A 24,691-nucleotide genomic window follows, 5' to 3' on the forward strand; every position below is an offset into this window, starting at 1 on the left:
AGTGTGCAACCTGAATTAATGTTGTGTGCTGTGTAGCACATGTCTGGTCTGGTCCTGCATATTGCCTGTAGCACACATGCTGGCTCCAGTCCCTACACTCTGTACAGTCCACACCAGATGACTTCCGGGCACCTCTTGCAGTGCATGGGGCTGAAGCCAGTGCAGACTGTATGCGGTGTGCAAGGCCAGTCCAGGGCACACAGGAAGCACTGCGGGCTGGATGATAGGGCTTTGCAGGCTGGATCTGCCCAATGAGCTATATCTTTGACATCCCTGCTCTATTGTAAATATTGGGAGTGGAAGATTTGTCGCCCCTTCCCCAGCCTCTTTTTAACTCTGCCCCCCGCCTTCAGATGAGCCACTGACTCTGTCCTGCACCCTGCCCCACTCTGGCTGGCCAGCACCTGCCCTTGTCTCAGCCCCACTCTCTCCCTCGCTGCTGGGGCCTCAACCTTCCCCCTGCCATGCTCCTTCCCTCTCCTATGCCCCTTCCCCCCAACAGACTTACCAGCTGTCAGACTGCATACCATCAATTAGATCAGTATTGCCCAATATGGCTAGTCAATAATTGGCTCAAAAAATCTTTATCGGTGCACTCCTACTTGTTATAGACACATAATAGCGTCTTATTCTCTTTTCTATCATAAATAACACCTCTCCACCCCCCCCCACCCCCAAATATTCCATCCAAGAAGTTTGAAAAGGAGGGTGGTGAGAAAGGAAGGAATATTACTGTATTATATACAAGGTTAAACCAAGCTACTCTGAGGCTTTAGTTTAAAGCTTTTAAGGCCTTAAGATCTTTTTTTGCCAGTAGGCTGGATAGATAGTATCTGGTCCATCTGTGGGCCAGATCCAGCTGGTGACCCTGATTCAGCTCCCAGGGCAGACGCAGGGGGGCCCTGTGTGGATGGGGGTGCAGGGCAGCCTGGCTCTGATTCAGCCATGTGGAAAGGGGGAGGTGTGGCCTGGCCACAACTTGGCCCCAACTCAGCTGCTTTGGGGGGAAGGGAGCATGGTCTGGCCCCCAGCTTAGCTCCATGGGGGAGAGAAAGTATGGCCCAGCTATTGGAAGAGTTTGCAATGGCAGTGCAGTATCCTTTCATTGCAGGTGCACGTTCTCAGTCGGTTAGTTCAGGAGTGCTGCTGGATTTCTCATTTGACACTATCTTCTTATGTAGTGTAGGATGAGTAATGCATTCTACTTTCTCCAGTTGTCTATGGGACTCTGTCCATTTTTTGTGAGCAACTTCTTAGCCTTGGTAATGCATGTCTTTTCACATTCCTTTGGACTGGAACTATGCACTGTACCTTGTGCATGAGGCTTGCAGGCCTAAGAAGGAAATTCCATCCAGTAAAGGACATTGCAGGGTACCTCCTCCGCACCGTAAGCTTGTGTATTAAATGTGTCCTCCATTCTGGTATAGAGTATTAAATCACCAGTGGAAGGACTCAACTTTAATCATCAAAACTTTCAGTAGCTTGGGCCCAGCATGTCTGTGGGGCAAAGATTGTGCTTAATAATTTCCAGTCTTTAGGTATAACAGGACTTTCTACTATCAGTGTAAAAGTGTATCTATGTAGAAGACAGATCTTTCTCAGAGACTGGTCTGAGTCTGTAGGGCACTGGCACATGTTCATTTAAAGGCACTATGGGTTTTGATCTGACCATGAGTTGGGAAATTTGGTGGTGGGGGAGTAGTGGCAATTAATATTGCCACTCCTCCCTCCCCTGCTGCCGAAGTCCCAAGCCCTGTGGCTGGATCAGAGCATTCCCTCTGTGCAGCTCAGTGGGGACCAAGCCACACAGCCCTTCTCCTCGTGGGGCCAGACCATGCTTCCTCTGCCCTCCCCCTGCAGAGCTGCATTGGGGCCAGGCCATGCTGCCCCCATGAGGCTTGTTTGGGGTTTGGTCATGCCCCCATTTCCCCATAACAGAACCAGGTTGCAGCCTGGCAAAGTTCCCTTTCCAGCACAGCTGGATCGCCTCTCATTCCTGTCTGCCTGGCTGGATAGGGCCCTGTTGCATCCCCTGGGTGCTGGATCAGGATCACCAACTGGATCCATTTTATGGACAGAACAGATGCTGCCCATCCAGTCGGCTAGCCAAAGAAGTTGAACACCCCCTGTACTAGACAATTGAAGGAAAGAGGCACAAAAGTAAAAATAGAGTCAAGTCGGAAGAAAAGTCTGAACTGCCTATACTGTGTGATGTATCCTCTTAAATCTAGGCAAATTGAATGTGAAATGCTACAGAAGTGGAAATGTTTTACACCTACTTTATTCTCTTGTGTTGCATCAGCACTGCCTGAAGTATCAACCAGTCAGTGAAAAAACGAGGCTGATAGATTTGGTTCTGATTAGAGTATCCCTTATATGTTTACTGACATTAAAAATATTTATCTACTTATATATTTTATAACCTTGTGTCTGTACTGAATAACAGCACAAGTTATATTTTGGCACTGTATTTTGCAGTCATTTAACATTAAACTCACCTTAAAAAACAGAAAGTTATGTTTGACTATAGTACAGCCAGAAATCTGACTAAATTGTAAAGTTAAAGTTGTTGTCTTTTATTTGGCACTATTATCAACATTGTATGGTGCTTGGACAGAGACTGATTATGTGATGTTTCGATGTGATGTGATGTTTCAATGTTTTTTGGTCCCCTGCATCAAATTTGCAGAATGCACCTCTGTGTTTTGTGCAGCTTGGTTTGGTACTGGTAAGTCCAAGTTCTTGGCAATTAGAGAAGGAACAGGGGGAGTTGAAGGGCCTACTTGACCACCATTAACTGCTTTTCTTCAACAACTATTGTTTGGTTTCTGTCTTGGTGTGTTTTTCTTTTAAGTCCCTTGCCTCTGAGCCTGTTGTGCAAAATTCATGCTTAGGTATTTCTGTAGCCTGTTGATGATATCTCAGTTTCTGTAGCATTGAAGCTTTCTTTAAAATAAAAGTTAAAAACAGAAGAGAAAAGATATTTTTAGCTTTTTAAAACTGTGAACTTTTCTAATGTGATATAGACTATATGACGAGTTTTGCAAATGCAGTTAACATTAGCAAAGAAAAGGAAAAAAATAGCTTCTCAGATGACCTTTTGTCTGGATATGATCAGAGCTCCTTAATTTCCTGAGCAAAATAAAATTGATAGTAATAGAAAGCCAATATAACACTTGGGAAGTGAAATTGCTTCCTGCGTCATCAGTGGAACCGTAACTAAGTATTGGTGACAAAACACCGGCCAGAAAAGAGAGCATATGTTTCCAATTTTATGATGAGTTTGCAAGGGAATTTAAGGGGAAAAAGATCCCTTATTTTACTAAACTGAGCACATTTGTTAAGAAAATTGCTGTGAGAAAATAAACCTGCTGCTTCATGGTATAGAAGACAAACCACAATTTTCAGTCTGCAGTCATGTTCTGTGCATCTAAGAGGTGTATCGCATCTCTCGGGCCAGGGAGAGTGCATATGGTGGAACAGTGCTAACGTAATATTAAGCCACTGTTATGTCTTTCAGACTCTGAGCTATGCCAGGGATTGGTTGTGATTATAGTGGAAGTTTAATAACTCTCGGGGCCTGTGTAAATTATGGCAGACACTGCACTGCCCAGAACATCAGCATTAATTTGGGCTGCAGCCCCCATCCCTGGTGTTTCCGCAACATTAGGGTTCATTCTGAGATTTTTGAGTGCTGCTGCACTGGTGTTATTGACTGACTTCTGTTTTGAAAACTCTCTTGTCTAGATTTTGCAAACAGTGAAAAGTTATGACTTGATCCATTTTTTTTTGCTGCTGTTGTGAGAAATGGCTCTTGCTTGGAAACAGAAGGGGATGTAAAAGTAGTTTCACTATAATTATAATACTGAAAGGGATTGTTCAGTGCTAGTGGCACTGAAAAACTTCGAAAGTAAAAGTAAACTTGCTCTTTTTAATTTAATTTTTAAAAATGTGAACTGGAAGGATGTGCACTTGCCACAAGTGAATCTGCTTGAATGGCTAGTTGCACTGGTTAAATATACCCCATCGTTTCCCCAGGAATGCCATTGTCCAATAGCTGTGGTTATCATTCTAAACTTCGGATAGAAAACTATTGTGATACTGAAGCTACTGTGAAGTAACAGTTGGAGGTGCACCGATACATCAGTCCACACTGTAGCAGCAGCAATAAAAGGAAAATTGACATTATTGGCAATTCACCTCTTTTTGGCTGATGTGGCCAATAATGTCTTGGATAAATGCCACATGCATGGGTGCAGCTGCAGCATGCACACAACCAGGTGTGCAGCCCAGCAGCTTGGAGAGCAGCGTCCAGCTGCTGGGGGCTGAGGAGCATGGTAGGGGGGTAGGTTGAGGCCCCCATAGTGCGGCGCTGCCCAGCTGGGTTGGGGGGTGGGGCATTGAATGGAGTTGCTCATGGGAGGCCAGCTCCCACCACTGCGCACACCCACAGGGGAGGCATGTACCCCCCAGATTTGTACACGGGGCGAGGGCAGGCTGGGGCCAGGGGCGGTGCTGGGTTCTTCCCAGTGGGGGGTTGAGCTGGGGCTGTGTTACAGGCAGGTGGAGGGGGGCTATGGGGTGGGCTACAGACACCCCAGAATTTGCTGTAGCCCCCCACAACCTCCCTCCTCCAGCACTGCCATGCCTGCCCCAAGCGCAGTCCTGGCCTAACACCACGCCCCCCCCCCCCCCCAGGACAAGGGGCTTATGGCTCTGTCCCTCTCCCTGCCCCTCCCCACCCCAGCTGGGCAGCCCCGGCCCTCTCACCGCAGGGGCCTGAATTGGCTCTCCCTTCGCCCCCTGCCCCCAACAGACTTACCAGCTGGGTGCTGCTCTCCAAGCTGCATATCAGCAGGCAGATGGGTATTGGCTGATATGGCTTGTTAATAATCGGCCATTGGTATAAGCCCAAAAAATGTTTATTGGTGCGCCCCTAGTAACAGTCTTTACCTTGCATATGTTTGGAATCTCTCTAATCTTCAACACTGTTCTGTCAACTTGCAACTAAGGGTTTATTGTCCTTAAGTAATTTAGAAGGAAGGCAGCAACTCTCAAAACGAGGAAGGCAAAATTCAGAATTCTTGATGTTTCTCATAAAAAATAAAATGACAAAAACTGAGGTGAGGTGGGGGGAAGCAGCATATTTTCAAACATCCTAGAGAGGCACAGAGACTATTCCAGGGTGGCTGCAAGTTCATGAATTCTGGTGCTGATCATTGCTGGAGACAGGATCACAGTTCAGGTTGACACCTGTGTTTCTGTGTTCCCTGTTGCCTCTTGCAACAGTCCTCTACTTTGTGCTAAATCCTGATTAATCTCACCGTCCTACCACACTGAACCACCATTCTTCTATTTCAAGGTAACTAATGAAGCTTCCTTAATAATGCTGCCCCAGTGTTGTCTTAATTGGCTCTAAGATTGCTTTTAGATGGCATAAGCATATCCCTTTATAGGTTGAATAAATTGCCAGCTCTTGTCAAAATAATTTACAAGGATTAGAGGTCATACCCATGGCTGTGTACCAGAAACGTTTTTATGTCCTTCATAATAATTGTTAATACTTTAAGCTTCAGTTCTGAATTGTGATTCATCAGCATGAACTCCTTTATTCATGAAGAATCATTTTGACTTCAGGAAGAATTTGTTGAAAAGTAAATGCTAGTCTATTCTGATTGCTGCTCCTGTTTGGATGTTGATGTTGCACAGAAGAGCATCCATCTATTATGTAGAAAGTTTTTTCTAATAGGACCAGTTGAATTTTCTGGAACAGTGGTAATTTAAAAGCACAAATCTGCAATGGATAAATTTTTATCCATTTGCATTTTATCCATTTCATCCATTGTGCAAAAGTGAAATGCAACTTTTCTTATTCCAGAAATAAGCTACTAGTTTAAGAGCACACAAAGAAACAAGAGTTTTACCACCTGTAGGATATTAGTTTCAGTAGTGAAGGCAGTTTTGTACTTGCTTGAGGTACTTTCCCTTTTTTTGGTAATGTTTATAGTAGTCAGAGGATTTACTATATCCCAATCTTGTGAGATGTCGAGAATATGTTGGGAACTATCCTTTTCCTAGGATTTTCTGAGCGTGTAGTAGCCAAGTGGCAAGTCTTCCCTTATGGCATGTTGTAGGTCAGGTGTTCTTGGGTGTCAGGTATTGTGTGTTTTTTTGGGGATTGCTTGGGTTGTCTGCAGCTGCAGATGACAGAAGGCCCCTTTCAATCCTATGTTCCTATACTCAACTTTCACAGAAGTCTGTCAATATCCTTTTCTATTGGCGGGACCATACTGAAGGCAATGAAATTGAAAATTTTAAAATAGCTAACTATGATTAGCTTCTTATTTTGAAATAAATTATTTAAAATTAAAATCAAAGGAGCTAAGGACATTTAAATCCAGTACCTTCATTGTGGTATTATAAAAACAAAACAAAAACCCACTTAAAAAGTTTCCAGAACTTATGGGGGAAAGTTTAAAAAAAAAAAATAGCCGGAAGCTGTTCTGTTTAGGGAAACAAATGTGAGGGCATCTGTAGCCGGAAGATAAACTCTAGGGGGTTAACATGCCAGCCATAAAATCCTTGAGTTTTTCAATGGTAGGCATTTTTGTTAATAAACCTATGAAACTGTGTTTTACATATGGTTCTGTTTTATTTAATAGTAAAAGATTGCAATATTCTGCTGCTTAGAAGATTTGGCTCTGTGGGCTGTTACCCAAAAAGCATTGATTTCAACAGATACCAGATGTTTTGCAAAGGTTCAGCACTATGTATGCTTGTGTGTCATTTTATTTTTTGCTCTGATCATTATTACTTTATCTGGCAATCATCATGTATTTTTTTGCAAGCTTTTCAGATTTGCTCTCTTTTTCATACTTGACATTTTTATTCCTTACCAGTAGAATTTCATGAAGTGTATAACTTGTTCCTTACTATTGAATTGGTCACAAATCTGAAAAGGTTTGGTCTTTTATTAATAACATTAAACATTGTATTTTCATTTTACATACCATGACCATGAGTGCTGAGTGATAAGAAACAGGCTTGCATGCTACGTCTTTCAAAAGACACAATTAGATAAATTCTCCTGGGCCTTATCTGTTGTGTCCTGGTATATTAAAGTGGTTACTTGCATTGGGTCAGGATGTGGAAATGTAGCCTTCAGGATTTCCTCTTTTTGTGGACAGAAAAAGAAAGGGTTGTATTTGAGAAGGGTATTTGGAGTGTAACTTAGTTATATGTGTAGTGGTAAGAATAAAACCTAAAGTTCGTAGGTAGATTTATGTGATTTACATTAGCAAGTTATTTGAACCAACAGTAGATGGTAGACTACAGCTGTTAAGACCAGAGTTAATAAAGATCTAATAAGGACGTAATCCTGTGTTTTGCAGAGACTCAAGGCAACATAGTATGACTAATATAATTGGTTCTTAGCATTATGGTTAATACTATAATACTTTTTGAAAGGGTACTCAAGAAAGCTTTTTGTATTTCTAGAGAAAATCACACTTGTGGCATAATTTACTACTCTTATAATTTTGATAGGATAGTAGTCCACTCCTAAATTTTGAGCGAGTGTAGAGCGGTTAGAAGTCCAAATGAAAAAAACTAAGGCAGCAAAGGGGGAGGAAGGAGTTGATTTGAACCATAGCTACTTTTTGACATTTTTTGGCTTTATTTCCCTTGGTTTGTGTCTTTAAGATTTCATACTGACAGTTGCAGAGGAAAAGTACCATTGTCCTCATGCATACTAGTTCTTATCCCATGACTCCTACTGCAGTTGAAATTTAGTAGGATTATGTGATTGTAATCAATTTCATTCTGCAGCACCATGCTACAGGTAAAGTACATTTAGACAAAAGTATAGCGCACCTTTTTTTTCCTACAGGTTTTTGTGCTACTTGAAGTTGTGCGGAATTGTTTTTTCTTTCATATAGTATAACCAAATCTATTGCAACTGTGAAAATGCAATTTAATTATATGAAAGATTGAGGGATGTTAGACAGCTAATTTATGTAATTTAAATTCTGATTAGTCTGTTCATGCTTTACAGATGTATTGCATGTAGTTTCCTTTATTCCTTTACCAAATGTTTTATGAAATGATTTTGAAGAAGAATCATATTTTCTGTTTAAGTTTTCAAGAGAATCTGTGCTTCCACACTTCTAGACCTGTGAAATGTTTCACTGCGTTGTTTTCTTATATAGGTTTCATAGCATTGGGTCCTATTTGTAGTAAGTAGTATAGTGTAGAACTGTAGGTAGTTTTCCAGACATGGGTACCTATGTTATTATTTTAGTTTTATGTTGCTGTTTAAATAAAGCATTATTAGTACATTAATAATCAGTTAACAGATAAACATAATTTGTGGTTGTTGGTGGTAGCCGTGTTGGTCTAAGGACATAGGCAGGCAAGGTTCTTTGGGTAGATGTGATATCTTTTATTAGACCAACGAAATAGTTGGAAAAAAGTTCTTTGCAAGCTTTCAGGCATAAACATAATTTAAATACTGATTTTTAAAGATCTGACAGAAAGGCACAACAGCTATAACATGCAACATCCAGGCTGGATCTCACTACTTCTGTGTCAACATAAAACCACAGATGGGTATTGCAGTTTCCGTGGTATGTGAAATACTCACTGCTCTGGAGCCCTGGCCGGGCAAGTGATGTCAAATGCATGCAATGCCTAGGCCCAAGGGAATAAATTAAGATGAGAGTTTTCTTTTCTGTCATTTGTTTAGCTTCCTTTTTAGTTAGCATTCCTTTTTTCTTTGGTTTCAGAGGGAAGGAGGTGGGGGGGAGGGGACTTCTCATGAAAGTTTTAGTATTTACCAGATGCATCAAAAAGACTTTTTATGAGCCATTAAGGTCGACAGTGCAAATCTGTTTTTAGGTGGGTCTGTACTCTTACATTTTAAAAAAGAAACTGAAAGCCATAGATTATTGAAGCAAGATGAAAAAGCAACACATGCAGGAAGATTAAAGTGTTAATAATTAAACAGGCCAGGATTATGATTAGTTACAGAATTTTTTAATTCTGTTTGCTAAACTGTCCTGGTACAACTAAAAATGGTTTCTGTGCAGATGGAAATTTTTTGGTTGTAGATGTAGACAGAAAAAGGAAATGGCTAGGTGCAATGATATTTAAAAAGAATGTAACTTCCTATTACCCTTGAGTATTGCAGCCTTAATTAGGTTTCCTGTCAATAACCTCCCCCATTCTGTCAAGACTGGAGGTAGCTCTTATGGGCAAAATGAGTATTAAAATGCACTTACTTACACATGAAAGTAAAAAATTTAAAGGAGGGCTGCTATTGGAATTGGCAGAAATGGACTGCTCTGGACTCACCCTGAGGAATGATTTAAGCAAACCGTGGTGTTGATACATTTAAGGTTAGCTCTTCTTTCCTACCCCTTTCTCCCCAATATATTTGTATAAAACCCTATTGTAAGTAACACATAAGGATGAGATGAATTTCAGCATATCTGCCATCTCTTCCCATATGTCACTATTTACTCTAACTTTTGCTACCTTTCTTGCAGATGTGTGTTCATTGAATGTTTAAGGGGATTGTAACAAAGCAGCCAAGATTAAATCAGTGATCTGTTGTTACCCTCTGGCTTCTTCACTGGAGTTCAAATCATGTTATCCAGATGCATATTTAATACGAGCTCTTGCTTCAGATTTGCTCTGTGAGAGCTTGCATGGGTAGTGCCAAGAGGCTGAACAGTGTTAAATTGTGTTAGAATCTGGTTTGCCAAAATACGTGTAGATATAGTTTAGGTCAGGGCTTCTATCTTTTTAGTCTTTTCCTGCCTGTTTCAGAAACCTATTAATCACTGTTGTCAAGTTGGAGTGTATAGCACTTTAAGAACTTTGGATAAAGCATTGTTGTAGAAGGGTACAGTATTACGAAGACCAACAAGCAGGGTTCCTTTTTAAAGAATTTTTATCCTAAGTACGTAAAGTGGATGCTGACCTTGTTGAAACCAGTTTTACCATGGACAATAAAAATCTCACAATTCAATAACTGTCTTTCTCTAAGAAACATATTAATAGTGATTCATTCTGCAGCACTAACCCAGCATTTTCAAAGCTCACTGACTAAAGTTGCGAATTTAAGTAGTCTTATTGCCAGAAGTATGGAGCTTGGTAGCTCCGATGAGATCAATAGGAATTGTGAGTGCTCAACTGTTTTTCTGAAATCGTTCCACTTTGGCATATACAAACACATTTAGGTGCATCTAGGGTTGTATGCTTCCTCAGGAAGTCTTGAGTGTTCAATCACAGGTGTCAGAAATCACAAATTGATGCTCCCCCTCCGACCAGAATAATGGGATTAAGTATAAGATATATACACACACCACATTTTATCACCTACAGCAGGCCCCAGAATCTAATGAACACCTTGTTTTTGAAAAGCCATATGAACAAAAAAAAGCCAAGTCTGTCCATTGTTCTGCTCCCTGTGGATCAGGGAGATGCTGAGCTGCGCACAGGCATGGTAAGGTGCCACACAAGACCTTCTGCTGTGCCGGGCACCTGGTGCTTTTGCAGAAGTGGCTTCTCTCCAACGGCCGTGGGAACTCAGCTGTACTGGGCCCACTGGCGCTGAGGCAGTGGTGTGCTCTGGGGCCAAATGTGCCTGGTGCTGCTGTCTGCATGAGGGTCCACCCAGCCTGCCTGGGACAACAGCATGGGCTGTGTGGGGAGCAGGGCTGTGGGTAGGAGCTGTGGGTGAGGGGGCAACATGCAAGGGAATAAGGTGGTTACTGCGTTCCTCATCGAGGGCCAGAGCAGGCAGGAGGAATGTGCATGCATTATAAATGCAAAACAAAATAAGGTTTATTTATGTCAGTAGTTTAAAATGCCTTGCACTTTACCAGCTCGGCATGGGTCAATATGGTTGGTTAATTTCATAGATTTCATAGACATTAGGGCTGGAAGGGACCTCGGGAGATCATCAAGTCCAGCCCCCTGCCCAAAGGGCAGGAAGTCAGCTGGGGTCATAGGATCCCATCCCCTATGAGTATTGGCCAAGAGTGTCTTTATTGGTGCACCTGTAGTAATTGCCTTCTGGATTTTGGGCCTTTAAGATTCACAGTTTTTAGCACATATGTGGTATAGATACAATTAAAGTAAAAAAGAAAGTAAGTTGAGGTTTTCAGGTAATCAGCAGCAGTGTCTGGGGTTGTAGACAAGGTGCTGTATGTGGCAAAACCCCTGATAAAATTGCAAATGTTTGCTACATGGACTTAGTGAGAATAGATTTATGTTAAGGTTATTAGAATATAGTAAACAATGACAGAATATGTGCTTTTTCCTTGGCAGGATTTGAAAATTATCAGACAACTGATTTATTAGAAACAATATAAAAATAAACAAACAGGAAATACGTGCAAAACAAAACAAAAAACCCCAAACCTGTGACCTTAGAATACTTCAACCTTAATAGGCACTTGTCATAAAAGTCTTTTCTTCTTCCTCTCCCCCCTCCCCACCATCTCTTCCTCATATTATGGAATGTGTAAACAAGCTGTGTAATTAATACAAAAATGACCATAGACCACCAGCATTAAGATTTGTTGGCAGTAGAAGTGAGAAGTCCCAAATTAAATTATGTTGTATGCGTGTTGTAGACTAATGGTTGACGATCCTGTATCCAAAATAAATAAATTTGGTGTTTCTCAGCCTCAGCTTAGCAAGAGATTTCATTGTGGTCATAAACCATTGCAGGTTCCATTTGGCCACATGGTACCTGGTTTGCAAGCATAATTACCTGGTTAGGTATCTAAAATGGTCTACATTGTGTTCATGGTAATTTGTGACCCATAAATTGTCTAGATGTTGAAGATCTGTTGAAATAATCTGAATAGGGTAATTGGACCCTTCTGGAAGTTCAAGTACTAACTTCTTTACCCCAGCCAGCCTGTCAATCCAGATACCTAAAATTACACATTTCCATGGTATTGGTTATGCATTGAGGGAGAGAGAGCTGTTAGGAACCTGTGTGGCAAAGTATTGTTATAAATAGATTTCCGAATGCCACACATTTCAGTTATTTCAAGTGGTGAAAGATGATTTATGTAATCCCATTACTTTAATTAAGCCCATTTTATTGCAGATGAATATATACACTAAACAGAGAGATTTCTTGTAGCAGGTGATATTCGTTACAGACATTCACACCTAACGCTTGGTCTTAGATTTTTTTTTTTGTAAATGTTGTTTTTTTTAATCAAACCAGCTTTCAAATAAAAATGTAATATTTAAAGATACATTCCACTCTCCTAAAATATACATAAAGACAGATGTCTGCCTTCTATCAACAGTGTTCCCTTTATGCAAGTTAGCGTCCACAGAGGAGTATTATGTTATTTTCTTCCCTTCTTTAATTCTGACAGTTCCTTTAAGCTTTGGTCACTGTTAAAGCTTTTGTGTTTCTTCATCTCTGTATGTAACCTGTTCAATAATTCACCCTCTCTTTTTTTTTTTTCCTCAGTACTCTGCATAATGTAAAGATCCCTGTCTTCTATTCCTCTCTACTTTTAGATTTTGATTTTTTCCCCAAATTTGTTCTTAACCATTAGCTGTTAAAACTTGCACTTCCATTCAGTAGTTAGAAAAGCTTCCCAAACTTTCTAGTTTGGAGACATAAGATGATTATTTTTCAGCAGATTCCAAGAATTACCACCCTGGTCTTTGAGTCTAATTGTCTTCATTTTTGTTAGGCTTAGCATTTAATAGTTTTGGCCATTTTCCCTAGAGTCTCTTTTTTTTCAGTGTGCAAGAGGGAAGAGTATCCATCTCATTTTTAACCTTGTCCTGTACTGACTGAGAAACCATGTTGCTTTTTTTTAAATCATAGTTTCTACTACAATAACTGCAGTTTTGATTATTACAAAACTGGTTTAATTAGAAACAGCATCAGTGGCTGCCTTTTAATGGCTTAGGCACCAAATTTGCAAAACACTTGTATCAGTGGTATTGCAAGGTTGAATGCAAGCTGAAGTATGTTTGTTAACATCCAAGCCTAAGTCGTCAAAAGAAAGCAGTGTTTTCTCTCCTTACCGAATACAGATTTTTTTACAGAGAGTTTGACACACCAGCATAAATTTTTACATCTTTTGGTGGAAGGGGAAATTAAAGAACAGAGGTGACAGGAAGTCTTACGGGAAGTTAGTAGTAGAACTGAGGTTAAAAGCTTGATAGGCCTGTTTTTGTGAACAAAATTGGACATGTGCTGAAGAGCTGAGATGGGTTTCTTTATACAAAACTCCCTCCTTTCTGTTAGTCTCCTTACTTAAAAATCATGAGACTGGAAATCAGTATCTAGAGTTGATGACACAGGTGCCATGGAAATGGCTGTTTGTGATGTTGGTCAGCCTCTGGAGAGAGAGAGAGAGAGAACCTACTTTGTGAGTTATGCAGCTGTTAGACAACAGTGCCATGTAGGCCATCAGGATTCCTAGGGCCTTTGGGAATAGAGTGGACTAGTGGTTACAGGAATTATAGCCAAATGTAAAAATGCCTCGCCATCCTTGGGCCTGTGGATGTAAAAGCCTCTGTCACTTGAGCCAAGGAACTAGTTCTGCTAGCATGTAAATAATAGGGCGTGTTCCAATAAGCACATACCTGCGGCTTGCGGCATCTCAAACCAGTTTGAGGCACCGCAAGCCACGTGCAGTGCTTGTGCTCCCGTTTGCCATGCTGCTAAGTTGCAGTCTAGCAGGGTTTTTTTGACACCTGGATCTTCCTACAAAAGCTGCTGCTAAAAATCACAGTATGGTATAAGCAGCGTGCACCACCAGAAAGGGACCCTGGCTGGTCTGAGCCACACTGGCTGCTGGCCAGGCTCTGAGCAGCTGGCTTGGCACCACTACTACCCCGGGAGGTCCCCAGGATCCCAGGTAGGCTCCCTTACCACATCCAGGTCATTTTGCCATGTGCTGGAGTACGCGTGCAGGGAAGTGCCTGGGGGCAAATAGGAGCGGGACAAATATGTGCTGCTGCTACTTGTCCCATGGGGAAATGTGTATCCCTGCACTTGCATGCTCATCTGGATGCGTCCATAATGTTTATAAACTTCTATATGTGCATAATCACTAGAGGGTGTATTGGGCCACATTATTGGGGTGGGCTACCTGCATGGTGTGCATTTTTTTCCAGAAGGCAGGGCAGGTGAGAGTTGGGTCATTTTCTGAGCTCTGTTCAGTTATCTTATTTGCATAAAAAATGAATTTTAGTTGGCTCCCTTTAGTTGGAAGTATGAGGTTATGGTCAACACAGTAATGATTGTAAAGGGCAGAGAAATATTTACAGCAGTCAACAAATGACCTGGTTTGTACTTTAGTGTATTTTTTTTCCCAAACTACAGAAATAATTCTGCCTCTTTCATTGTCCCTTTAAAATTGATGGCTGTTAGGGACTTACTCAGGAGAACTCTCATACTGTAAATAAAAACCATGTCTGTGATAAATTTGGAAGTTTTTTATACTGCACAAGTTACAGTTAACCAGTTTTAATACAAAATATGCCAAATGCAACACCCATTATTGAATAACAGTCTGAATGGATTAGCCTTAAATTGATATGTTCCTGTCAAATAAACCTTAGAATTAAAAATCTCTCAACGGTCATCTTTTCAGTCATTAAATAAGTTATTCAGGGTTTATATCAGAGGGTTTCGGTGTTATGGAAAGCTTCCTTGTAGCACACCTTCTTGTATGTAATAGAGTTAACTAGGATTCTGATGATTAAGTGACTGTAGAAGATAAGATCAGTTTAGAGCTGGCTGGGATAGGCTGCAGAATAAGAACTACAAAATTGAAATGCCCAGTGTTGCTTCAGACTTTTAAGTTGCATTTTCAAACCTCTGTACATTAAACTTCTCAACAACCCTGAAGTGGTTTATTAGGTTTATTACTACCATACAGATGAAGGAACTGAGGAATAGAGATAGATATTAAAGGACTTGCCCAAAATCTTTCATAAAATTTGTAGCAGACACAGAAATAGATTTCAGTGATTCCTGCCTGTTCTTAAGTTCATTCCACTTGAGCATCAGTTTTCTGATTTCATTTATCAGAATAACCTGTTTGTATTTAAGTATAATAAAGAGCAAATAAAATATTCAGACTCCAGTATCTGCTTTATCCAACATTGCTTTTATTCATCCAATTTAGTATAGAGCAAGACTGCTCAGCCTCTGGCCTGTGGGCCAAATGCAACCCATGAAGTCATGGTATTCAGCCCATGGGGCTTCACAAGGATTGTGAAATATGGCAGGGGGGGTGGAGTGGTGGCTATTAATAGGGCCACCCACCCCCACTATAACATTCCCACACACCAAGCCCATGGTGGGTTGGAGCAGGCCAAGCCCCCTCCCCTTCACAGGACCTGGTTGGTGCTGTCAAACCACCTCCCCCCCTCCCCCCATGGGGCTGGGTTGGGGCCATTTGAAGCCCCCTTCCCCTCATGGGGCCAGGCTGCTCCCCACCCTCCTCTGCACAGCTGAATGGGGCCCTGCTGTGCCCACCCCAGGTGCTGAATTGGGAGACCCAGCTAGATCCAGCCCACAGACAGGGCAGTGCCCATTTGGTCCGCTGGGCAAAAAGGTTGAGTACCACTGGTGGATAGGAATGAGCTTAAATTCTACCAGTACCATTTCACTGGGTAAATTTCGTTTCACTGCTTCCATTTCCCAGCTTCTGAAATGATGCAGAAGGAAGAGTGGTATGGCACTTTTCAAACTAACTTGTTCAGAGAGGCATGTGCTTGGGGTAGGCTACAGGTTACTGTGCTAGCATTTGGTAGAGTAGCCTGTAGCCTAATTAAAGCTCATGCCTCTCTAAACGAGGTAATCTGTCAGGGGTCCCACTGCCCTACTTTCTGCCTAACTTAAGACTAACGTGGCTAATGATCTCTTTCTAAAATGATGGTAATAGTAAGAGAATTAACAGGCTCATGTTTGTACAGACTTTGAATGTGCCACTGTAGTTATTAAATTCTTATTTCCGTTGCAGTGCCAGCATATTGAAAAAAAGAAAAGAAAAAGAAAAGAAAAGATCCTTTTCATATGAAGCAGGTCCAAAGAAATGAAACAAATCTTCCCTCCCACCCCTCCCCCTTGTTCTGGTACAAGTAAAGTGCAGTAAAAAGGAGGATGAGGATAGGTCCCCAAATAGCAAGTGAACTTCCTTTAAAGGAACTGATAATTTAATTGATACTCATATGATGATCCACTAAAAGATACTTTATCAATAAATGGATGTGGATTTAACGTTGTTTGGCTGTTTAGAAAAAAGCTTTTATTGTTCTGGTTTAACTGCTCTGTTTATGATGAGTGAAATATGAAAATTTTTCTTTTAAGATATTGTTGGTTTTTCAGTGAAAGGGGAACATCTTTGTTCACTTAGAACAATAGCTTGTGTACAGTATGCACAGAAGTATGTTGTTACAGATAGCACCTGTGAGCCTAATACAAGTGGAAACAGGGAGATGTAGTTAGTCGTGTTAGTCTGAAGTTGTGCAGAAGGTAGGGTAGATTTGCACCTTCAAGATTAACCAAAGTGTGTGTATATACGTGCATACCACAAGCTTTCATGGGCTGAAGCTCACTTCCTCAGATACTGTGACCTTTGTATACTTAGGTTAGTCTATGAAGTATAAATCTTCTTCAAGTGAAAGAAGGCAGGGCAGGTTGGCATCTCAAAAACTAACTCATTCAGAAAGGAATAAGATTTCATAGCCTCTGGCATATTGGCTGTCACCTACAAAAGCTTATGTTTTTTTGAAATAAGTTAGTCTTTTAGGTGTCACCCTGCCCTACTTTCTTCCTGACTTCAGGCTACCATGGCTAACTACCTCTCACTGAAAGAAGAAAAGAGAAATCTTTCCCTGGGTGTTTAGTTTGTGCATTTGATAGTACCTTGCATGTGCAGTCAGTTTCACAATAATAACTCTTTTATTTGGCCTACTGCAGCAGTGGTCATCACAAAACACCGAGTAAAAAACAGAAATGCCACTGTAAATCCACAGAACCGAATGGGTGTTTTTTATGCCATTTTTCTTTTCCCAAAGATGCAGCACATGATAAGGTTAGCCAGTTTCCAGGTCAAGCCGTTTTTATTTTTAAAAAAATGTTACTCTTAGTTCCTTCTGGAGGCCAAGCTTGTTGGATGCTCCAGGGACTGCTTGTAGCCCTTTTTCTGTCCCATGAGTTGCCTGTGTGCCACCTTCCCATTTCCCTCAATTTCAGAAAATATCCCTTTCCCTGGACCTCTCCTTCTGTGTCAGGTCTTTATGTACTCCCCATTCACTGCTTGTCCCCAGGGGGCATGCCAGAGGTTCTCCCTCATCATTTCAAGCCTTCTACATGCCAAGGGCTGTATCTTTCTTACCCTCTTCTTCTAATATTGTTCTTTCTTTCTCCTTTTCCATGCTGGCTACCTGTTGTGTACTTCCCCTCACAATTATCATTTCTTTTCTTTCTGTCTGGAAATAGTCACGTAGGGGGTATCAGCATATTAAAATGTATGGAGGTGATGGCACAGCTGAAATGGAGGGTGCTGGGTCTCCTAACTTAGTGGCGGTGGGGGCAACCTTTTTGGCAGGCATGCCACAAATTAGCTCTGTGCCTTCCCCAAGTGTCACTCCAGTCTCCTTCCCCTGCCTGATGTGTTGCTCTGCTTTCTGCTCCCTGCCCTGTACCCCCTGCATGATATGCTGCTTTGCTTTCTGCTCCCTAGCTTATTTGCCCCTGTGCTGCTTTTTCCCTTTCCGGTCTGCTACATGCCACGTAGAGGCTGCCTGTGCCACTTGTGCCATCCATGCCCTAGGTTGACCACCTCTGTGCTAACAGTTCCCAGGGGTTCTGCATGTCTTCTGATTGCCCCCGTTTCCACTTTTTTGCTTCCCCTCTTACCCCCCCCAGAACAGTAGGATTCTCTTGGCTAATACCTAGAATGTGCTCTAACACTTTAGAATTAAGTTTAAAGTTGCTTCCAAATTAACTGATAGCACTTCCCTATCATCTGTTAAGTATAGGGCCTTGTCTGTTCAGCCCGTTATTTAATGAAGTAATATTCATTAGTTCTAAAAATGAAATAACTGGGATTAGGTGAAACCCAATCTGTTTTTAGTGGAAGAAGACTGTTTATTCTAGTTGGTTTTTCAACACTGCCATTATTAGGCTGCTGTTTGTGCATTTGTTTTAACCCTGCAACATTCTTATGAAAGGTCTTGTGAGCTTTTTTGAGTATGTTCTGTAGAAGCTCTTTAAAAGAAAGAGAGAAAATCTGTAATTCTGAATGTCAAATTTAATTTTTTAAAATTGCATCTCAAAATGGATTGAGACGACATGTACTTCCATGTCAAAGCCCTTGCTGAGATCAGAAGGTATGTATTGGCATATATTTGAAGACCTGGGATACATATGCCATCTCAAAAATAGACATGAGAAGAGGCTTTGCTAGCTTCCAACAGACTTTGAAAAAGAAAATGGACTGAATAGTAGTGGAGAATAACATTTCAAACACTTTCATAGATTTCATAGACATTAGGGCTGGAAGGGACCTCGGGAGATCATCGAGTCCAGCCCCCTGCCCAAAGGGCAGGAAGTCAGCTGGGGTCATAGGATCCCAGCAAGATAAGCATCCAATTTACTGTTGAAGGTGTTCAATGTAGGTGCTTGAACCACCTCCGCTGGCAGACTGTTCCAGACCTTGGGGGCTCGGACAGTAAAGAAATTCTTCCTTATGTCCAGCCTGAAATGGTCTTGCAGGAGTTTGTGACCGTTCCACCTCGTCATCCCTTAGAAATACTCTTTCCCTTTTCATTGTAGGTAGGCCTCATAGTATTGCTAGAATAGTTTTGTCATGATAATTCCCTTTCAAAAAACAAAAACAAAACAAAAGCCCCAATGAATTTTCTTCCCCCTCCTTCAGTCTTTCTCAGGTGCTATACTCTTGGCCGTTGCCTTCTTTAGATAACTGACTAAGTGATAGCTTAGCATATCTGTATGAATTAATAGTTCAGTGTGATGCAAATTGTATTCTTTCAGTTACAGTTTGCCCTGTGTCCATCTTTCAGCAGCTGCATGGTGGTGCTTTGCATCCAGGTATCCCACAAGGAAAATTTTCTCCCAAGGAATTCTCCCCAGAATTCTTTAGGTGAAAATCAGGAAGTTACCTAAACCTGGTGCTATCTTCTAGTCCATTCCCTTAGAAAATAGGGGCCAAGAATGCCTAGCGCCTTTTCCTTGTTTATCAAAAAAAATCTGCTGGAGCTTTTAAACATCCACGAGGGAGGGGATGGTGACTCTACAACAGCTGCAGAAATGTAGGAACTGAATAGAGCCATGTATGGGGTTCAAGATATGACAGCCGTACACCCACCACTGCCTGAGTGGATAAGATGCAGACTTTTGTTTTGCTGTATTTGTATGATAATCAAAAATGGACTTAAAAAAGTAAGGGGTGGGAAGGGTTATAGTACAAAGCTATCTTTCATTGAAGTGTGTTGTATATGTTGTGAGTTCTCATAACAGTTTTGTTGGTAGTCCTCCATATAGGTATGGAGTCTTGTTTGTTGCCGAAAGGAATAACAGCATTTTAAGACATACAAGGTATTGAATAACATTATAAAAATGCATTATTATTAAATAGGGAGCCAGTGTTTTTTCAGCTATGCACCATGGAATCCCACCTCAGAGCTGATTTAGGACAATATCTTTGCTTCAAGGGCACTCTGCCTGAACAGCACCTGAGCAGAGCTGTGTTTCTTTTAAAACAAATATCAAACTTTGCAAACCATGAAAGTGTAGACCTAACACACCTATACAACACTATCATCTTATTACCAGGAAACTCTTCCTTCCATCTGCTTGTTTGACCCCAGTTGTAAGTGTTTTGCATCTAACCAGTCTGGTGGTAAAAAATAAGATTTGGACTTCAGAGCTGTGTTTGTAATCTGTATAGACCCAGTGCTATGTTTTTTAAAACAGCCTTGATGTAGATATAGCTTTTATATCACACAGTTAGAGAACCAGCTCTGAGATGCAAAGCACAGGGGAGATGCTTGTTGCTGTGAAAACAGTTAATACAGTGAGTTCCTGATTCTGAATGGTAACTTTGTGTTTACTGGGGCACGCAAAATAAATATTGATGGTGGTGACAAAGATATCACCTCCACATTCCTGTCTTTAATTCTATTCTCTTTCAAAACTTCCACAAGTGGAAATGCATGTTTCCCAGTGCCTGTTCAGGTTTTTTTTTCCTTAGCTTTCATCAAAGGTTTTGCTTCTACACTTCTTCAAGAGCGTTCTGTGGCAAGCATCGCTTGCCTTGTACCTCTAGAACTGGTCTTCAGTTACCTGAGACAAAGGTTGTGTCTACACAGAAGATGTTTTCAAAAGTCATAGTTAGCACTGGACGTATACAGGACTATGGAGTCCATACCTTATTTTGCCACCATATTTGTAAGATGAAAAGCAGTTTTAATTAATAGAATAGTAGCAGTGGGATTTTTGTCTGCCATGGAATTCCAGCTTGCATAGAGACAAGTTAGATCTGCTTTAAAAGGGCAAGATCCCATAAGAATATTTTTGTAAGTTTTTTGGGGGACCAAGAAAGGCAAAATGACAACTGAAACATGTTACACCTTTATTTTGCGGCCATCTGTTGGAAAAGGGCTAATACAGCAATATCTGTAAGCCTAGGATTTACTACTGGAAATAACTGGACAATACAAAAGATGTGGTGCAGTTTCTGTGATGACATTGTCTAAATTCTCTTGTGCGTGTAAGGACATTTTAGCTTGAATAATAATTGCACTTTTAATGATTTCTGGCATAGTCTACCATATTTTATTCTTATGAAATGATGGGGAGCATGGCTGAATAGAAATATCGGATGACAGCATGATTGGGATGCACAATTGGGAGACCCCAGAAACAAGGCAGGCTCATGTAAGCTAGACAGCTGACTTAGCTTCATCATATCCTATTTGCAAAGTATTCATCATGTCTGTTCTCTTTTTCAGCTTCTCAGCAAAGATGCCACCTAATGGGAAGGCCTTGCATTTCCACCCATCAGTTTTGCATTTTGGAATGCAGTGAGTATCTTGTTCTTTTAATAAATAATTAATGTTGGGTTGCCGTACTGAGGCACATTTTGGGATAAAAGAATATGGCTCAGATCATTCATTTCCAGGGAAAACCTATAAGAGGGGTCTAAAGGAAGAAAACCATCATAATGACTCCCCCCTCCTTCTGCCCCCACACACATCCATTTGGGATCATCTGTGTCCAGTCTCTGACTTCTGTGTAGTCACCATCCTCATCCACCATCCTTGAGCCACAGCTCCCTAGCAGGATGACTCTGAGTAAGTCTGCATAACATGGTGGCCAATTCCAATAACATTAGTATTCCCATGATTGCCATTGCACCCACATGCCGATGCTGTTGCTAACAAAGGTAAACCTTCTCAGAAAAGAGCTTGGTATAGACAAGGATGTGTTGGTATTTTGCTTGTACAGCTTCTAAATCTTTGTCACCAGAAATATGACTTACCATTGGGACTGCAGCAAGTTTCCTGGTTTAAAGAAATATTGATTGGTGGGAGTCAAGTGAAAATGCTTAGAAGTCAGTATGGGGGAAATATATTACAAAGGATTGGGTGACCATATGTGGGAAACAGATGATCATGGGTTAACAGCGAGTAAACATCTTTTATGGATGACCCTGTAGCTATACCAAATTGGTTCCTACCACTCAATGGTTGCTTTATGGTAAATTGCCTCTGTATATCTAGGAGTGGGATTTTTATGAGAATAGACTGAATACTTTAAAAAAATCACTGTCAGAAATAATGTTTATCTACTTCTGGACCCCATAGTTAAGGGTTTCTGTGCTTCTCAAGTTTTGTCTTGGGGAAAGCCTTTTAAAAATGAGTAGCTCCCTTTATCCCATCAGTTAAAAAACAAAACAAAACAAAACCCAAAAAACATAAACCTCTTATGAATTAAAGGAATGTTCCAAAAGAGGCACAGAAAGTCTGCATAGTAAGCAGTTTTTAAAACTTATTGTAAAAAATAAAGCCACAGGAGAATTGTTTCATATGACCAACCAAAGTTTTGCGTATTTAAATTTAATTTATAATTTATACAAAAATACATACCCTGTATTTTTTTTAAAGTTACCAAGTTCTGTGTGTTTTTTACAAACTTTTATTAATCTAAGCAGTTTTGAAATGTGTAATATGTATATATATATATATCAATGATGTCTATTTTACTTAATATTTTAAAGCAGAAAAATTAATGGGCTGGATTAGCTTTAGTGGTAATTGTTGCATCAAAGTGGTTTTAACAGCATGTAGTTTCTTTGTTTTTTGCAAGCTACCAGTGTTTATAAAATCAATAATGCTTTCTCTGTCCTTTTTTAATTTTTTTCCATAGGTTACTGGGGCTGCCCAGAGCTAAAATGCTATACGCTTACAACCCTAGTAGGGATAGAGAAATTGTAGTGAATTCAGTGTTTACAGCTACTAGACAGTTTCACGTGTCTCCTGTTCATAGCAGGGTGAGTGTTGATGTACTTTTGGAAACTATGTAGTGGCAGAGCGCCAAAGTTTCATGCTTTTCTTGGGCTCAAGTTTTCATTTTGTGCTTCTTCATGCTTTTACTTGCTACCCGTAACTCATTTTTTTCTGTTTGCTAGCCTGTGTTTTTGTTTCATTCATACCAAGAAAGGGAAGGGGAAAAGTTTAAACCTTACATTGAGAGACTAATTTTATGGTGGCTCGGGAGGGTAAGAATTCTGTAATGTAAAGTTGGATTATTAAATCCCACTACACTGTGTTTGCCACAGAATTCAAAGATTTGTTAGTGTTTATAGTCTCTTTAATTCTTGGCCTCCTGAGTATAGTTTTGCATATTCCTCATGAAGGAAAATTACAGTAAAATATTTTTATATTATCTAAATTCTTTTTTGTTAAATTTAACTGCATCTAAAGTGTATTAAACATGCACCACATTACACAGTATTTGACAAGACTCAGATGCAATCCTATTCTAATGGAGTTTTTTTCAATTGCTTTTAAGACTTTTTGAGTAGGCATGAAAAAGTGCTTCAACAAGCAAATTTGAGTTTGGCCCCTAGCAAAATGGAAGAATTAGTATTTTCCAGCCATTAACATGTATTTTCAGCTTAGGCTCATACTTGGTTGTAGAAATGTTTGCCCAATCTTAATATTTGATTATCTCATATATTGGTTCACTTCATAGTATGTACGTAAATGTAGATAATTTATTGCTAGGCCAGAGACATACTAAGTGTGTGGACAAGCTTTTAGAATATTCTGTGAACAGGTTTATTTGGTTCTAGCCTAGTCTGGAAACTTCAGGCTTAATACTGAAAGGTTCATATTTAGAAATGCCTAATAATAGATGGTAAGAGAAAGAAAGGGTTACAGTTGGCTCCATTGAGCAGTGGGCTTCTTTGTTGTCTCTTTAGGTGATTCCAGCAATGGGAAAAATTTCTTTCAAAGTCCTCTTTCTGCCAACAGAAGAAGGCAGTATTGAAAGTTCATTATTTATTAATACCTCGTCTCATGGAGTACTTTCATATCAGGTACATTTTTTAGATTGACTGCATTTACTGTTGGACCACAATTGAAACATAATCTAAAACCAGGTTCGATAGAGGCATAGTGAGCTCATGGATCTCCTGAGGCAGAAGGAGGTGATGCATGGGGGTCTGCCAACCACTTTGGCTTTAGAGAGGGCATAAGTAAGTGCAAGGGTAGGCTTACCTTTCCGGGCTGCTGCTGCCTCTGCATCAGTTCTGCTTAGGTGGCAGCAGCCCTGTAGCTGAGCTCTCTGGGAGCTGACCCTGGTGCCACTATTTTCTCCCCCCTCTTCCCTCCCGATTTATATACATACAGGTTTCCCTCCCTTTATTCGCCCCATGGAACACTTACCTAAATAAAAAAGCATTGCAGCACACCAGAAGCGGAGCGAGGGGGAGGGTGAGCGTGCAGCCAGCCAGACACCAACAGGGAGGGGTGGTGTGTGGCCAGCTGGATGGTATTTGGGGCTGGAGCCATGCTCCCTGTATGTCTGTGTCCCCAGCAGCAGCAGCAGTGGGGGGGGAGGCGTGGCTCCAGCTGAAAATGCTATGGCACACCTGGATGTGCCTGACAGCACACGAGTGTGCTGTGGCAAACTGGCTGGGAAACGCTGCTGTACATGCATTCCTGGAAAATGACGCATAATTTGAATTTTCATAAAGGGGAACCCACTTTACAACATAACAAATAGGGATGTTCCAAGACCTTGACTATACCCATGCCCAGGCCCATTTCTACCACTTTTACAGGACAATTTTGGTACTCACCAACAGCTGACAGTACACGTAAGCACAGGGCACTATCATAATGGGGATGGCAATTACAGAAGCACATGTCGCAGACAATGAGCAAGGAGTACAGATCCATACAGGAGAGTATAGTTTGGCGTGTGTCACTCCCACAGTGGACCACACAAAGCAACTGACTGCGGGCTTTCACCACACCAAGTGCATAAGGGTGAATTTACCTCACATATAATGAATTGTTGGTATAAAAAGGGTCCTCACATAAATTGAATTTGCACATACAGAACCTGCATAAAGCAAGGGAAACCTGT

The 24,691-nt window shown here is 40.9% G+C and overlaps 1 protein-coding gene across 4 annotated transcripts in view; it reads left to right on the forward strand.

Annotated features, from left to right (window-relative positions):
• TMEM131L (transmembrane 131 like) overlaps positions 1 to 24,691 on the forward strand; it is a 118,171-nt gene that overhangs the window by 28,310 nt on the left and 65,170 nt on the right. For all 4 annotated transcript variants that reach the window (XM_090036436.1, XM_090036435.1, XM_090036437.1 and 1 more), the window contains exons 4-6: positions 21,046 to 21,117; positions 22,463 to 22,586; positions 23,520 to 23,636. In XM_090036436.1, coding sequence (XP_089892562.1) covers positions 21,046 to 21,117; positions 22,463 to 22,586; positions 23,520 to 23,636 — 313 coding nt within the window. The remainder of the gene's footprint in view (positions 1 to 21,045; positions 21,118 to 22,462; positions 22,587 to 23,519; positions 23,637 to 24,691) is intronic.

Source organism: Crocodylus siamensis, chromosome 2 (genome assembly GCF_052110815.1).
Source record: "Crocodylus siamensis isolate JL-2025a chromosome 2, ASM5211081v1, whole genome shotgun sequence".
NCBI lineage: Eukaryota > Metazoa > Chordata > Crocodylia > Crocodylidae > Crocodylus > Crocodylus siamensis.